The 17,214-nt window shown below is 37.0% G+C and overlaps 2 protein-coding genes across 3 annotated transcripts in view; one reads left to right on the top strand and one right to left on the bottom strand.

The window, feature by feature from the left end:
* Positions 1 to 3,759: 3,759 nt before the first annotated feature.
* On the bottom strand, positions 3,760 to 14,663 carry AKNAD1 (AKNA domain containing 1). Of its 2 annotated transcripts, none has more exons than XM_085299053.1 (15): positions 13,495 to 14,663; positions 12,405 to 12,534; positions 12,122 to 12,273; positions 11,946 to 12,005; positions 11,521 to 11,654; positions 11,035 to 11,170; positions 10,242 to 10,411; positions 9,605 to 9,707; positions 8,898 to 9,010; positions 7,481 to 7,566; positions 7,132 to 7,254; positions 6,928 to 7,042; positions 5,871 to 5,972; positions 4,903 to 5,029; positions 3,760 to 3,923 (listed from the first exon to the last, which is right to left on the bottom strand). In XM_085299053.1, the coding sequence occupies exons 1-15, from the start codon at positions 14,608 to 14,610 to the stop codon at positions 3,804 to 3,806; spliced, it is 2,787 nt and encodes a 928-aa protein (XP_085155179.1). In that variant the 5' UTR covers positions 14,611 to 14,663; the 3' UTR covers positions 3,760 to 3,803. The 2 variants fall into 2 exon arrangements, with proteins under 2 accessions (XP_085155179.1, XP_085155178.1); XM_085299052.1 differs by having other exon boundaries at positions 5,871 to 5,952; positions 6,932 to 7,042; positions 13,495 to 14,652.
* A 992-nt stretch (positions 14,664 to 15,655) lies between these two features.
* The window catches only part of GPSM2 (G protein signaling modulator 2), a 29,861-nt gene continuing 28,302 nt past the window's right edge, over positions 15,656 to 17,214 (top strand). Inside the window, exon 1 of the mRNA XM_085299050.1 lies at positions 15,656 to 15,743. The gene's annotated coding sequence lies outside the window, so the exon portion shown is untranslated. The remainder of the gene's footprint in view (positions 15,744 to 17,214) is intronic.

Below are 17,214 nucleotides of genomic sequence, written 5' to 3'. Positions count from 1 at the left end.
AGTACCTGCAGGGGTTATTAGTAAAGCTTTTCAAAAAGAACAACTTTCCTCTTTATAAGCTTCCTTATGACTGTCTACATAGTTCCTCTATTTAATGAGATGATTTACCTGAGATTGATTGATATTTTACCAGCTTGCCTGTCACTTTCAATAGCTTAGGCATAAAAAAAATTATTTTGGGTGGGGGGAGGACAGGGGAATGGGGGAATAAAGGAGATGAAAAGAGGGGAAGCAGTTGAGTCTTTGCAATAACTTGGTAATTTAAAAAAAAAAAAGTGTATTCAAGCAGACTTCAGCAGGCTTCACTGTTCTCTTCCACTGTATTTGTTACATTTAAAAACATTGTGTTAGAGTGGATTAAATGAACTTTAAGTTGGATTTTTTTCTGCAGTACTGCTAATGTTTAGATTTCTCTTAAAGTTATTCAAGTGTAAACTTACAACTGTTTAACATTTAAATGAATGTTGTAGTGATGTGACTTGAAATGTTATTTTGTATTTATTATCTGAAGGAAATACCATAAAATCATGGATATTAGATTACATATGTTTTCTCTTATTTACTTGTTTTCAACTGATAGTGCATTCATTCTGTGTTACAAAAACATGTTTGCTTATCCTTACTTTTGTCCTCAGGTTAACTAGTACCTTGAGGAAAAACTATTTTTAGGTAAGTTCATTCAAAGTTCATTAGGAGGTGGAAAATGGTAACAAAAAAAAATTTTCTTTTTTCTCCCCTCCCCATTCTCGTCCTTTCATATGAGGGAAGAATAAGAGAGGAGAATGTTAGTTAATGATGCTAAACTCTTGCAGGACATAGGGCACAGTGAGGATAAGTGAATACAGCTTTTCAAATTCATCTACATGAGTTAGGCATCTAACATGCATTGACTTTATTTTCAGTATGACTACAGGAACAACTGTGTTTAATTAAACTTGCTCTTAAGCATCATGTGCACCGAAACTTCTTAAATTTTGAAATATCTATAAACATTATTTTTCCTGAATTCCAGTTTCTAAACATAAATATCTTAAAAATCCAGAGTAAAAAGTACACATGGAACAAATGTGATCTTCAGTTTTCTCACTAAAGAGGTACATCTTAGAATTGGTAGTAAACAATGATATTTTTATTATATATATTTTATACTTTACTGGCAAGAAGAACCCAAGTTCAATATAAAAGCTATATATAATTGTTAACTAATTTAGTTTTTCCCGTTCCCAAAAGTTAAAAGCAATAAATGCAGGACAAAATAATTTACAAATAAAAATACCTATTTTCAGTTYGTATATAAAATCCATTGTATTGATGTTAATTTGTTACAGAGAGTTGGAGAAATACCAGTGGGAGATATGTTGGACTACCTTTGCATATTCAGTATTTAGACTTTTTCTAGATGTCTGCTTTGGGTTTATGTGCTATCACCAGCTCARAACTTGATAGCTGATTACTACAACACTAAGAGTTTTTAATACAGAAATCCATCATCCTCTTTCTCTAAAAGGCAAATCTAAACATTCTAATAAAGGTGATTTAATAGAGGTGCTTTTAAGATAGGCAATCTGATGGTTAGCAAAATGTAATCCAAACTAGGTTCTGGTTTGTTACAATTCTGTAAATTGAATATAAAGATTGCTTTAAAAAATCTTTTTTTTTTTTTTCCTCCAAGGTATCTTTGCTGCTATTTGTTTTCTAAGAGAAAAAAAATGTTTTACTAATGGCAGAGTTGTACTAAGATGAACTTCTCCCCTCCAACACCTAAAATCTTAAAGTGCGCGCACGGAGGTATCTCGTAACTTTGAAAGCTATTCTCTTATTGCACATCATCTAATAAAATGGATACTGTATGTGTAAGCCCAGATTCACACGAGCAGTGATGTTGGTGTGGTACCCTAGGCAATAAAGACAAATATTTCCAAGTGCAATTTATTTCTTATTTAGGTTGAATCTGGAAAAGGTTCAGAAATGACCAAAAGGACAATCAAAGGTAAGGAACAATTTCTATGTGAAATATGACTGACTAAAATGGGACTCTTGATGAAGGGGAAAATGGTGATAAAGGGGTATGTGAGGAGGTCTTGAAAATCATGTTAGCCTGGAGACTGAAGAAGCAGTGGACATTCCCTTCCTCCCCAGCATGTGAAGTAACAAATGAAACTTGCAGTTGCCAGGTTCAGAACAGAAGGACCTTTAGCATCTAAGACATCCTGCAATGAAGTATGACACATCTTAAATTATATGGGGTGTGTGCATGCACATGTGGAAACAGTTTGGCAGGCTCATGAGAGAAGAATCCTTACAAGCCATTCAATATAAAGATGGTGGTGTTGATTCGGAATGGCTCTGAGCTGCAGTTCGCTGAAGGCTCAGAGTATTCTGAGGAAATGTTGCTAAGTGCTTGTCTCTTTAAATACATTCTTCCCTTGGCATCTGCTGTCCAGGTACAGGACAGCAGGTGCAGTGGTCCAGACTGAACAGAAGGTCCAGCTGTTTGTGGTGTAGAAATCTTTCTATTCTTCTTTTTATTGGATCTAGGAATCCTGCAGCAATTACTTCAATAATTAAATTCACTATGCAAACTAATAACAGGGACATTCTAAATGCTAATCTGGCATAGGAGAGTAGCTTTTGGTTTTCCTGCACCTTGTCTTAAATAAGCTAAATAAAACAAAAACATGGATAATAAGCAGAAGCAAATTAGGTTATAAGGATATGCAGTAAGAGCCTGAGGGAGAAAAAGGTTAACAATACTGTTGGATGTAGAGTGTGGAGGAGCCCTGAAAAAGCATTGATTCAYGTTTATAAATCAACAGTACGCAGCAGCAGGGTTAGCTATAACAGCTTGTAGGAAGCCAGTCTAGATGATCTCTGTATTCACTACCTGATTTATCCACTCAGGGATGGCAGAAAACAACTGTTCTTAAAATGCATCTGTTTGAAAAATGCMTCTTCTATCTTAAAGTGGCAGTTTCAATCAGTTTCTAAATAATTTGGAATTGCTTTAATGAATAGCATCCTTACTACAAGGCTATTTGCTATCTGCTTGCTTTTAATCACTACAGTTAACTGTATTTCAGAATACAAATAACTACTTTCCTTGGCTTACTACATTTTTACAGTATTTTAAAATTTTGCAACCCACTTACCATTAGCTAAACTCGCAAACCTAGATGTATGAGAGAAGGTAAGGRTACCACAGTGAAGAAACTGACAGTATAACTTGGGAATACATGGACAACAGCTGGTATTACTCAGTTACTGAGACATGCAAGGAAATACCTTAAATGTGAACCATGTGCCACTTAACATGTAATTTTCTTTTTTAACTATGATTTGCTATTAATAGCATGATGCACAGAGGTGTTTCAGGAGAAGAGATGGCTTCCTTTGCTGGTGCACTTAAGCAGCTGCTGTCAAGATTTGGGAGAATTACATGCAATAATGACTGATGTCCTTATTCTCCTGTTTCAACAACAACAACAACAAAAGTCAAAGGTTTAAAAGCTAACTTTGCTTGTTCAAGCCAATTTTTTAAAGCTACCTTAAGTGAATGCTTAGAGAAGAATGGCAGCTATAGAGCAGAAACAGGGGTTAGCCAACATAATAATTCTACTCTCAGTAGAATCAGTAACTTGTTTTCCAGTTCTGAGACTGTATGTAAACATATGGAATACCATCATATATTCTAGTAGTGATAGTCACAAAATGAGTTGACTTTTTAGTATTTGTATTTATTATTCTRTATTTGTAGAGATATTTTGTTGCTCATTTACAAGTATACAGTATTTCAAGCTGGGTAATTAAAGCTGTTTGCTTCTAACTTTAGCTAGATCTTCTGAAACTGCTTGTACCATTCGTTCTGTAGTCTTCTTCAAACTGTTTGCTGTCTGTATAGCATGATCCAGAGCAGAACTTAAAATCTGTTGGGAATAATCAATATTAGCATAGCTATATTTTAAGACAAATGTTTCCACAGGTATAGAACAGAATGAAAGGGAAGTTTAATTAAGGTTCTTTTGTAGCATATTCAACAGATCTATTTCAAATATGTGTTGAAAAGTAAAAATTCTGGGTTGTGTGGTAGGCTACTCCAGGATTCAGGTTGGAAGTGCCGGCTATTTTTAAAATGTAATTCATTGCACTGAGGGATATTTTCACGTTTCTAAAGTAGCAGCCTCAATGTAGTGCATGTCTGTAGTATGAGATGGTTGTCCCATTTCCTCCACCCCCAGTTCTGGTAGCAGTTAATGTGGCTAGAGTTGACACTTTTTTTTTTTTTCAGTCTACAAAACATAATTCCAGAGGCAGGATCCATTCCTCCTTTTATGGCATCTTTCCCCATTTATACAGGGATTAAATGGCATAAAAAGTCTTCAAAATACTTGTAGGAAGGAATATATTGGAGTGAAATCCTTAGATGTGGAATCAGTTTAGAACATCCAGATGGCCGAGAATGTGCATATACTGCCTGCAGTGTTTAAATGAAACTGCGGGCCAAGAAGCAGCTCCTGTGATGGGAGAGTGAGGGTGTATAGGTGGCTTAAAGCCATTTTGGTGCACTCTGCCTAGCAGTTCTGTAAATTCTTTGTGTCTGACAGGTACAATGCAGAATCTCTTACAGAGACTACTGTATAACAATACTTAAATGGTTTCCTGTATTCACACAAGTTACAGTACTATACCTTTAACTGAAGTTTATTTGGATTTCAATATAGTAGATCGTAAGTTATTCTGAAGTAGCATAAAAAAACTTCATCTAAAATGCAGATTTTTTTCCCCTTATTCCATCTTGTCTTATCCTGTTCTCTTCAAATGGACAAGGCAAGCTTAGACTATAATAATCACTTTTCTAAGGATGTTCAAAAGTGCCATGTCAGGATTTGCATTCGAATTGCTCACATTTTTGTTCCTGATGTTTACTGCTGATTTGCTTCCAGGAGTCGTCTTTCTGGGTAGATACTGAGGTGAAAGGATAACTGTATCATACATGCTTGAATAGCAGCTTTTGGCAGTCTCCATGTTTTGCCTAAAGGGTATATACAAGTGTGTATATAGAGAGAATAAAATATGTACAGTTTTAGCAGCCAAAAGAAAATTTAAACTATGAATTAGATATTTATACCTTGTTAGTATGTTTGCTTGCAAGTTAATTTTATAGTGAATACATTTTTCATTTAATCATAAAACATAGCTCAACATAACTTGTGTTGCATGTGCACTGCAGTGAGATAGTAAACACTGCAGAATGCAGGGTCAGGAAGATCTCTCATAATGGCAGAGAGCTATCGCTTCCTTGATGCTGTAACTGTTTCTCACAAAGTAGTCTGTCATTGATTCTTAAGTGCAGTTATCATATGTCCAGACAATTACTACAATGGTGTAATGTGCTCTCAAAACTGTGGTCACAAAAAAGTTTGAGTTTTAGTCTAGTCTGTGTAATAGTTAAGAATCTATTTTACTTCAGTCTCCTACTGTAACATTAAGGACTATCATTTGTAAAGAAAGAATTGGTAGCAAACAGAATTGCATCTTAATTAATACAAACTCACTCCTGCATCTGTGAATGTGACATCCTCTTAAAGTGAGGGGTTTCTTTTGTTTTTGTTTTTTTAGTCAAACAGTTTGTCAGCTAAAGAGGTTACTGACATTGATTCTTCACTGAATTAGAAAGATGGAAGAACTACTAGAAGAATTACTKACACTTGCTCTTATGGTAAATTTCATTAGTGAGTAAAATTCTAATCTACAGCATGTTCTGCAAAGCATTGCCACTGCTTACGATACTAGTGATTTTTTTGTTTCCATGATGAGTCTTTAATAATTACAGCTACTGTTCTGCTGCTTATATAGCGATTGTTATAGCTTACCTTTGAGAACATCTATTTACAAGTTGGTGTGGTGGTTTATTTCTGTAAGCCTTTTGAGTGGAGATTCTCTTCTGTGAATAATCTGAAAATGTTGAAGCCACGCTTAGTACAAAAACAGAAAAATTAATTTTGTATATATTTAAAACATTTTTCTGTTTATTATTTATAATTTATTCAGTTACCATAAACAACTACAATATTGACATCTACATCTTCTATACATTTTTTTTAATTCAGTTTACTATCACTGCAAAGTAAATATGGTTATCAAGCTTTCATAAATGAGGCTAAATTATCCTTGTTGCATTTCCTGTTGAATTTGSTTCTTCAGTAAGTATACACAGATTTGTATTCCACTCCATTCAGTGGAAGACTGCAAGGGGAGGAAGTGTAGTGTTACCACAGACTATTATAATCCTAATAATTAAATTAATACTACTTGGATTCATAGTGTTTTATAGTCTTAATATTGAGAAGTAAGTAACTAATAYTTGCTGCTTGTTCCTGAAAAACACATTATTTCTTCCTATTGTACAGATATGGGGGGAGAGAGGAATCTAGGAAGTAGGTGACTTTAAAAGCTTAGATGTTCAACATCTTTAAATATTAGGCTTTCCTTGACCTTACTGAAAGTCATGCACAGTTTCAGTGTAGAGCTGAAATTTCTGCTTATACAGATCATTAGATGACAGTTAACACCCAACTTGTTGGCAGAGTAATGTCGGGTTTTACTATATTTCTTTTCCCATGTGGTACCGGAAAACTGGAGGTATTCTTGTTACAAGTGACATATGGAAGGGACAACTTTGACAAAGAACCAGAGAAGGGTAAAGCTATTGTGCACTGGAATGAAACTCAGCTATCTATGTAAAAGTTGGATTTGCTGATATTACCCTTCAGGAGTTATACCCATCCACTGTTTAGATASAGTGCTACTGATTGCTCATACCAAATTAAATTTGGCCTGTCACTGTAAATACTGGTATGGGCAGGCAGCATAGCATTATGCCCTGTAATCTAGTTTGTGTTTTGTAGTTATTTCAGTAAGACCTCATACTTACAAGTTAAAYTGGAAATTTTATTTCTACATAGGGCACAAGACTGAGCAAACTCTTTACAATTCCTGAGTTTAAGTTGATCTCTGCTTCCTCTAGTGCATCTGTCTTTAATTCCTGAAAACAATGATATTGAGGTTAAAACCCAGGACACTATAAACAGCAATATTTTTATGTAGGCTTAAATATTTTTGCAATCATTATACCTTTTCTCTCTCCTTGTGATCTTGTATTGAATGTCTTGTAATTTTCAGTCTCATAGTTCAGAAATTCCTCACTTTGTGAATCATTGTAAGAATCACATGCTGAGATGTCTTCTGAATCACTGCCTAAATCCCCAAAATGTATTAAAAAGGTCTGAAATAAATACTAGAAATTACGGCTTATTACCTAGGTACTTATCTGTCTTTCAGCACCATAAYTTCTGAGCCCTTTACTACCATTAACATTACTGCAGTTCAAAGTATTTTTTCCCCCTCTTTTCCTCCATTTTATGCATAGATTCAGTAATAGATATAAGCAGAGTTCTGGTCTTTGCATGCCACTGCTACTTACTCAGGTTAGTATCTGATAAATCGGTTGGTCTTCCTTGAATGAAGATTGAACATCTCCCAGTTTTCCTTTCCTGGATGCTTTCACTACTTTGAGCATGAGAACAGAGTATTTTAATTACATGTTAATACTTGTATGACAAGCCTTATGAACATGCTAATATTTGACTACTGCTTAGTTAAAAAGCAAATTTACTCMTAGGAAAAATTCTATTCATATAAGTTATCTGAAAAGGTGGAAGTAGAAGCTTAAATTTAAAGTTAAGCAATCACAAATTAATTACATCTTTAATGAAAGGACACTGATTTACCTGTTAAATATCCTTTAAGTAAAAGATGATAATCCCATCTCTGTATAGCAGAGTGTAATGAAATTCTGTGTATTCACATAAAGTATCCACAGATTGCATCAAAATATTATCAAGGGTAAGGATGATGTAGCTTCCGAGTGAGTAAATTTAGGCTATTTTTAGGGTTTTAATGTACTGCTTGTAGGGAATTACAGGAATATTTGAAACATACCTTCTGACAGAATACAGTTCCTTGTTTGCCATATTTGTAAAATRTATTTTGAATTTAGGCTGTACAGTATCATCAAACTTATTTGAAGATTTTTCCACCCATTCATGAAAACAGTGATCAGAAGACTAAGCTGATTTTTCTTAAATGAGAGAGAAAACTGGAAGCTAGGTGAGTTTTACTGGATAAATACTAACATCTACTCAATAATATAATCTGAGAGTGTATTTATCTTGTGCTTACCTTCTTCCTTAAGTATATTTAGATGAATATTGTGTTCTACACTGCACATATTATAAGATCTAGTCTTGGACGGAGATATAATTTGCCAAGAATTCAAACTCCTGAATAAACCGTACAGAATTACTTTATCACGTTGACATTTCTGTAAATAAGCTTTAGGGATTGAACTTTATACTTGAAATCTACATGGATTTATCAATATGCTTGCTCTCCAGGGCCACCAGGTTAGTTCATAATAACGATTATTCCAAATATTTTTAGTTGCCAAAAACTTTGCAGTCGTCCCTAGTCAGGTTGCTGAAATGTATCCCTGAATAGAGACAGAACGTAAAGCCTTTTCGTGCACTATTAAAATAAGTTTGTGCCATTTAAGTTCCAGAAACCATTGCTCTTGCTGAGAAGAGCTACTTTGTAACATGAATATAATCCTGTTTTTGCTAAAATCAGAGGGAGTTTTGCCATTTCTCGGAGGTCTGGTATACTGCATAAACTGGTGATACAACAAAGAGCTGCTTGTTACTATATCATCCTATCATTTTATATATATTAAAGACATTATTCAGTGTTTCAAGCAGAATCCAGTATACAAACATCTGGGYGCATCCATTCAGCCACATAAAACCACTTTTGCAACTACGCAAAATATGTAATACACTTACTTTTCCATATTTTTTTCATCTGCATTACATTTTTTACTTAATTTACTCYGACTGTGGGATCCAAGACCTTCAGCACCATGTATTTCCTTAGGTGAAGGAAATCTCTGTTGCACCTAGAAGGCAAAACAAATTGATACGTGATTGTGTACATTATCTTGTATGTATCAAACAAGATAGTGTGAACAATGGTATCATTTGCATGTCACTTTTAATACTGTTTTTAGTTGTCAACAACYCTACAGACTGATTTTCCTAGATACAATTCTAACTGTACAGCAGTCTGGAAAACAGTGAAATATAAAACTGGGCTTAGTGTATCTTTGAGAAGGCTTAGCACATGTTTGTTCATTTCTCTCATGCCTTAAAACAAGAGTTTCTTTTTTCTTTTTTCTTTTTTTCAGATAAGCAATTGCTTATAGGTCTTTCCTCCAAAAAAGTAATAAAAGGCAAACTACTCCATGTAGCTAGGTCTTTCCTAAGAGAAGCCAACTTTATCACAATTAAAAAAAAATGTTTAGAAAGTCTTTCCTTAAATCTCTCTTCTGGCAGCCAATTCAGTAATGTTTTATGATGTACTAGCTCAAAAGCTGGGTTGTCCCCTTGTGCAAAAACTGAAGGGAGAAATGTGTAAGTGATGATAAATGAACTCATAAAGCTGAGTATGTTCATCTAAGATGATAAATTGAGTATGAAAACAGATGTCATACCATTATATTTGGAGAATGATTACTGGCTAGTAGACCTCCTTTTATCAGAGGCTCCATTTCTCTTTTGAAAGTTGATTCAGCTCTCTTCTGTAATTTCAATTGGCTAAGGAGAAACCATTTATTTTATTTTATTTTTCTAATCACATTAAGATGACTGTCACTTATCAAATACTCCCTAAAGGGGCAGGTGTAGTTTCTAGAACCCTTTCACAAAGCTATGACAGGAAATTATCTAATTATCTAACTATCTGCATCCTTCTCTTTTCTTTTTTTTTTTTTTTTTTTTTTTTTTTTTTGTAAAACTTAGAATATCACACAAATAGGAAATAATTTTGCTGGTCATTCACATTCTGAAATTGTGTGGTTGCAATAAACTTTATACAGAGGTATGATTTAACACCTAGTGAAGCTGATGGGTTTTGGGCTTCAGGAAATACCTGCCTTATGGACCTCAAAGTAGGAATGCTGGTCTGGAAGGAATTTTTGGGTATGTAGTTAAAGAATTATATAAGAGGTTTAGTCTAGAAATACTCTACCTGGTCTCACAGATTTCAGACATCCCAACTTTCTATATTCGGCAAATAATTATAGATCAATTATCGTAACTTCAGTAGCTTTCTCTAAGTTTTATACTTACACATGTGGGTAAGGATTGCACTTGTCACCTTCTAAAAAAGGTTCATGATCTGTGTGTGGGATCACATCAACTGTATGACTCGTATTTTCCACCTTGTTGTTCTTGTGAAGAAATGCAGTTTCAGTAGCTGTTCTTTTTGCAGGATCAGTAATGCCTGAATTTCCTGAGCTCTGTATGAAGTAACCATAGTGTAAGATATATGTAGTATGTGATCACTGCATTGCAAGTACGTGACTTCTACCAGCTAGCATTTTCCGAGTGGCTCTAACTTCGGATTCAGAGAAGTTGGCTTTTAAAATACTGACAATGGAAGCATTTGGTGATATTTAATAATCCGTGGATTTGTAGAAACCCACAATGGGTTTTGTGCATTTATGATCCAGGACAAAATATGACTATATTTACCAGTAAACTTTGTTTTCTATAGCACAGTAATATATTTCTTCTTGTAGTAATTCTGCAGTTTGAGAATCTTGGACAAACCAAGTAACACTTTCTTCAAAGTGAATGACAGTGATTCACTTGCAAAAACAGAAAGATTTGTAGAAGTTATAATTTTCTTACTCTGAAAGCAAATGCTTTTGAAGCTAGGATTATAAATAGTCAATATAGCAATATAGCTGTGTTTATACTTCTGTTTCAGTTAGAATTAATGAAATGTGAAGGTTGGATTTCATTTAAGAATATCTGAAGTAACATGCTATTTAGAAGTATCATGCTTTTACAAAGACTAAGTGACTAAAACCTATACTGAGGTTTGCATCCCTAAAACATAGAGACTAATGTAAGTTACCTCACAAAGAGAATAGGACGAATGGGCAGATTCATAAGGAGTAAGCAAAGGAGAAAAGCTGCATTTGCTGTCACCAGTCTGTTCATGGATGTCTTCAAGCATCATGCCAAGTCTAAATATTTCCCCTTCCACCTTTCTAAACACAATTGCAATACAGTTAGTGAAACCTTTGTTAAACTGATGTTTTATTTCTTACTGGTATAATGATATCAAGTATTGCAATAAACAGTCCATACGAAAAATAAATTCTAGATTTCACAGAGTCCATTTAAATACATGAATTGGTTAGATACTGCAATTTTAAGTAGGATACATAAAGCCTGAAATGAATTTTGGCCAAATCACTTCTGGCCTACCACATATAAATTAACACACTGTTTTCATTTCTGAAAAAAAAAAATCCAAGAACAAATGACTTAACAGTTGTAAAATAYTCAGAAAATACCAAGAATGTGCTGATGTACTACTTAATACTTATTTTCTAACCTTTCAGGATCAAACTTTCCAACATTGATAGACTTGTCCTTGTAGTTCTGCAGTTGTAAATTACGGTGCTCCTCTCTAGCTGTTAAGTAATTCTGCTCCAGGGCATCAAGGCATCTTTTCAATTGATTTAACACCTTCACCAGTAAGAAATAATTCAATCATAAATGACGACATGATGTAGTGAGCTGTACTGATAACTACTTATGCTATGTAAGCCAGATCCTATTTGCAGTGATTAAAGAATTAAGCCACCTACCAAACCCCTTCATTTCTGCTTTTACACTCATAATTTCCATCTGAGATTTAGGAAAAAAAAGGGGTTTTCTTTTGTTTGGGGAAAACAGTGAATATCTGGCCACAGATTTGCAAGTCTACAACCATTTAAAGTGCATTTTGGATGAAGGAAAATGTATAAATTGATTTACCAGATATTTGTCTTGTAAAAGGAATGTCTCTTGGGTCATATGTTTAGAGAAGTCTTCTACCTTCAAGAGAGAAGATTTCAGATTATTACTTGGGATTTTTAAAAGTGAATATGCCAAATGAACATACAATTTGTGCATTAATGCTAAGTATATATTGAAACACAGCTGGTTATTACTCTCATTTTCAGTTGGTCTGTTTGTTCCTTTAGTATTTGAGTCATTTTTTTTCCTTGGGTTAGTTCTGGCAGTAAACTGGAAGGATTTAGGCAGTGTGCTTCTACTGTACCAGCTGATGGTAATGTTGATACTGCTGCCCCACACTGTAATCCTGTATAACACAAGAGAAGATGAATCAGTTGGAATTTCTGCCCAAACCATCCATTTTACATAAAATAATAATAAAAGTCCCATAAAATTACACAAAATCATCATTTGCATAGTCACTGCAACTTCATTTACCTGCTTCAGAACAACTAAGCATAGGTTGTATAGGAATAGGAGGGTGTAATGCAAAGACCTCAGAGGGTATCTCGGTGCTTCCTGAGTAAATGGCAGAACCTGGATTTGCAAAATATGACTGAGGAAGTATCTGTTAAAATATGAAAACTTTGTTTATAGAAATGCTATATGGAACACTTATGCACATCAACTACAAAAATTTACAAATACCTCAGAATGCACAGGACAAGTTACCTATAAAATTAAATGCTTACTGTAACTACGCCATACAGTTTCATAAATTTACAGCGTCTCATTAATTATAGATTAATGTATAGATACTTAATGTTGTAGAAATTACAAGATTTGCATAAATGGCAGGAAAAATATGAAGATGACAAAATAGTTTGGATGAATATTTATAATCTTAAAGATAAAATAATTAATTAAGGAAGACTACTGTTTTGGGAGATTTACCTTAGGATTAAATCTCAAATGATTAGTATGATTATGAGCATCAGCATGCTGTGTCAGCATCTTGTATACAGCCAGGAAATAACAGAGAAAATTATTAAACACTGTTAAATCTCAAATTTTACTTACGTACAAATCTAGGAAAGGACTTAAGCATCTGTACRGGTCTGTGACTGAACCCCATGAAATTGAAAAATGATGATATAATTGCTACCATAATAAAAGAAATCTTAGTAAAGTAAAATTCTTTAACATTTGTATGGGCACAGTATTAAAACTTTTTTTTAAGGAAAAAAGTTTCAATTTGAAGTACTTTGGGTGGATTTGAATATTTGTTTATAATACTGAAAAGGAGTGTCAATGAAAAACAAAATGGTTTATAGTGAATCTCATAATAATTTGATGGGATGCTTTGTAATCACAATGTTCTGCAGTGTTATTTGTTAAACATTTTTTAATTGAAGCTTCATAGAAATCTAGTCCTACAAAATTTTACTAATAAAAGCAATTCCTAACGGAATTGATATACTCACTGATATCTATGGTTTCCCTGCCTGTTAGATATACTGGACAGAGTATTTTCTTATGGTAACATCACTCTACAGATACTAAGAATTTCTTAAAACACCTCATTTACCTCTAGCTGTTGCAACAGTTCTGGAACACTCATTTCTTCTTGATTCTCTACTTCAACAGAATCAAAATAGTTAATGTTTTCTACAATGTCATTCAAAATTACTGATTTACTTGGTAAAATAGGAAAGGTTTTTGTCCTTTCAGTGATAGGAACTGATTTATTATTGTCATTTCTTTTTGGTACTTCAATGTCTGGAGAAATTTTAGAGAAATCAGGAAGGCAATAACGAACTTGACCTTGGCCAAATTTGAGCTCATGAGATAAACCCATTCCCTTAAATGGATCTTTTTGTTGTTCTTTTTTAGTGTTTTGAAAGATGCATRTATCTTCATTCTTACTAATTAGTGGTGGACTTTCTTGTATGTACCCACACTCAGAAGCAGTGGAAATATATCTCTTTGAAACAAGCRTATTTTCATTTAGCAAAGTTTGATCTTTCTCACCAGTGTTTATTTCCTTGTGCTTTTCTAAGCGATACTCTTCAAAGTTAGTTGTCTGTTGTTCATGAGATAAAGGCCTTTTAGCAAGTTCTGAAGTCTCAAGTTTATTCACAGTTTCATCAATACTTTCACTAAAGGATATCTCTGGTATAGTCTCACATTCAATTAACTGGCATGTGGTTATTAACTCTCCCTTAGAAAAATGACGCAAAAGGACRTCAGACATTTTTGAGTCAGTGAGGTGTTCCTTTCTGCTGGGTCTGCTAAAACCACCAACAGGTAATTCCTTCTGAAAAGCAGCTTCACTGCCAGGCATTTCAACTGAAATTCCAGTTGTTTCTGTGGCAAGTGTATGGTATTTGAAAACCTCTTCAGGCCGTGGATGAGTTTCATAACTTGTTGCTGCTTTTATATTTTTGTTATCTTCAGAACAGGAAATGTTTAAAAAAATATCAGAAATATGTTTTATACAGGTACAGTCACTCAAATTATCTGAATAATTGCTATGTTGACAGGTTATTCCTAGGTCTCCATCATAAGGTAAGTCTTCATTTTCCTCATCAGTTGTGTTTGTGATACAGTCTAATTCATCTGAAAATGAACTTTTCATTTGGGTTTTCATCCAGTCTGATAGATTGCCTTTTATCATAGTCTCCATATCCTGATTATACAGCATACAAATATCAYTGCTTCTTAGTTTTGAGAGCACGTTTTTATTGCATGGATCAAAATCTGTAAGGTATGAGTAATCATTATTCTGTGTTTAAATACAGTTGAGAATAGGATCTACTTACTTATGTCTTACACCTATGACAGTTTTTTTGCTACCCAAATTTACAGTCTTTAACTAGAACTGCTCCCCTGACATGGCTGTTTTCTTCTCACACCAGTGGAAATCAGGATTAGCCAGGGAGGAAACAAGTGTGACACAAAAACAGGAGCACTGGGGAAAGGAAAGTCGGGCTCTTACTGCCAGGTACCTTGCCCTTGCACATTAATCCCTCTGTAGAGTTAGAGACCAAAAACCTGGTAGCAGAGCCAAGGGCAGCATAGAAAAGCTGGGATATAACTTCGGGGGGGGGGGGGTGAAAGTGGTGCTTAATAAAATACAGCCTCTCGTATTTCGCCTCATAAAACATTTCTCTAGCCTCTGCATCCTAGGGAAAGATAGCTGCCCTTCCTTTCCCTGTAATTCCTGTCCCTCCCCCGCCCCCTCAGGTACTCTGCTGGGGCTCTTTAGTATAATACTGCTCCCCGTTCCGTGGCCTGCGGCGGCGGCACACCGCCGCGGCGCGTTCTCCAGCGGTGCCGGCCTGGCCCTCGGGACGGTTACCTGGCTGTCAGTCCCTGCTGCTCCTCGAGGGAGCCTGTCCGGGGCTCCCGGCGCCTGCCCCTGCTGCTGCGGCCGGCAATGGCCGCTGCGCACTGGCTGCTGTTTAACGGCCGGGGAGGGGGAGGGGCCTGTCGCCGCCGGGCGGCCCCGTGAGGAGACCCCCGCCCCGCGCGGCGGCCTCGCCCCGCCCTCTCTCCCCATTGGCTCCCGCGAATGATGCGGGTTTCCGGGGGGGGGCGGGGCGGCGGCGCGTGCGCCCACGGCCGCGGCTCGCGTGGGAGAGCCGTTGGCCGCCCGACGGGAGGGGGGGCGCGGCGCCAGCGGATTGGTGGATTCGAAGCGCGGCTGCGCGTGGGCGGGCGCCGTTGGTGGCGCCGCGCCCCGCCCCGCCCCGCCGCTGTCGCTCTGGAAACTGCCCCGGTACTGGGGGGCGGCGGGCGGACCCCGACCTGCCGCGGCGGCGGCCTGGCCCCAAGGTGAGGCGCGGCGCCCGCGGCGAGCGGAGAGTCGCGGCGCGGCCGGCTGGGGTGGGACCGCGTCGCGGGGGCCGTCGGGTTGCGAGGGGGGGGCCGGGCCGGGCCGGGCCGCACCTGCTGGTGGCGGCAGGGCGAGCGCCTCTGGTCCGCCGTCTGCAGCGGCCTTCCCCGCAGGGCGGCTGCGGGGCGCCCCGCTTTGCCGGCGGATAAACTCCTGCGTAACCAGGCCTGATGAAGCTGCCGTTTGGGACCTGAAGTGCAGCGTCCCTAAGCGACCCTCCTTTCGGGTGCCTCGCACGGCTGCTTAGCATCGGACGTTACTGCAGTCTTTTAATACCCAGAGCGGTGGAACGAGAACTCGAGCGTGCTGTCCCCGCTCTCTTGTGAGCAAAAGCACCAGCCTTTGCTGCTTGTAATAACTGAGAAATTGTCATTTTTTCTCCAAAGTGGTGTGGTAGTAAAAAGGTCTAAGAATTTRAGTTGGAAACGACATTGTGGCATACCTAAACCCGAATATTACCAGATGCGTCTCACCTTGTTTTGCTTAGCCTGGGGAACTATTGCCTTTGCTAGTCTTTCGTCATTCCTCCCTTTTCTTGCTTTTTAATAGTTTTTAGAGGGAGGGGGGCATATCATTAAACAGAAACTATTATTTATCTCTTTATTGACCTAATATCAAAGACATGAATTATTCTCCACCTTGAACTGCTTCCCTCCCCCTTTCAAGCCTTTCTAAGCCTAATGTGCTGTTCCTATTAGATTCTCGCCAGCAGGCTGCATAGTGCATGCATCCTGGGTTGCCATGGAGAGCTGTGCAATCATCTCAGAAGGACTTGCCGAGTCCTGCATCACAAAAAGACCAGTTAAGAGATTGCAGACTCTGCTTAAATTTTGCATGGAAACTTTGTACTTTTTGTTTGTAGTAAGTCATAATTTTGTTAGAGCTGAAAATGTCAGCAAAAATGGCATCTTTACCATGCAATTCTTGTAAATTCTTTGCTTATAGATTTTATTTCTGTGTTTACTTGGGCCAATGCTCCCTCTTACCAGTTCTGTCAGTGGTTACCCAAACTGGAAGGACATTATACTCCCAATTACTTCTGTATAAAATTTGCACAGAAACCATATGATACTTAAGGTAGCTTTATAAGACTAGAAGAGAYCTATGCAAGTCAAGTCTATTGCTTTGACAGTTTATTTGCCCTTGTAACTCTTTCAAGCATCTTGAAACTATTTCAACTTGTACATTTCTGCTGCTCTTTCTGGAGAAGTACTTCAGAATTTGCTGGTTGGAAGGTCAAACTGATTTTGAAAAGGCATTCGTGGCCATCTTTGTTCCTGTGCTGTCATTGTCTCTTGGCCTACATGGTCCTCTTTCATCTCTTCTCCCTTCTTCTCCCTTCTTCTCCCTTCTTCTCCCTTCTTCTCCCTTCTTCTCCCTTCTTCTCCCTTCTTCTCCCTTCTTCTCCCT

This window comes from Rhea americana, unplaced genomic scaffold (genome assembly GCF_003343005.1).
Source record: "Rhea americana isolate MKP2758 unplaced genomic scaffold, rheAme1 scaffold_144, whole genome shotgun sequence".
Taxonomy (NCBI): domain Eukaryota; kingdom Metazoa; phylum Chordata; class Aves; order Rheiformes; family Rheidae; genus Rhea; species Rhea americana.
Note: the sequence above shows the minus strand (reverse complement) of the source record. Positions and strands in the feature narration are given on the sequence as shown.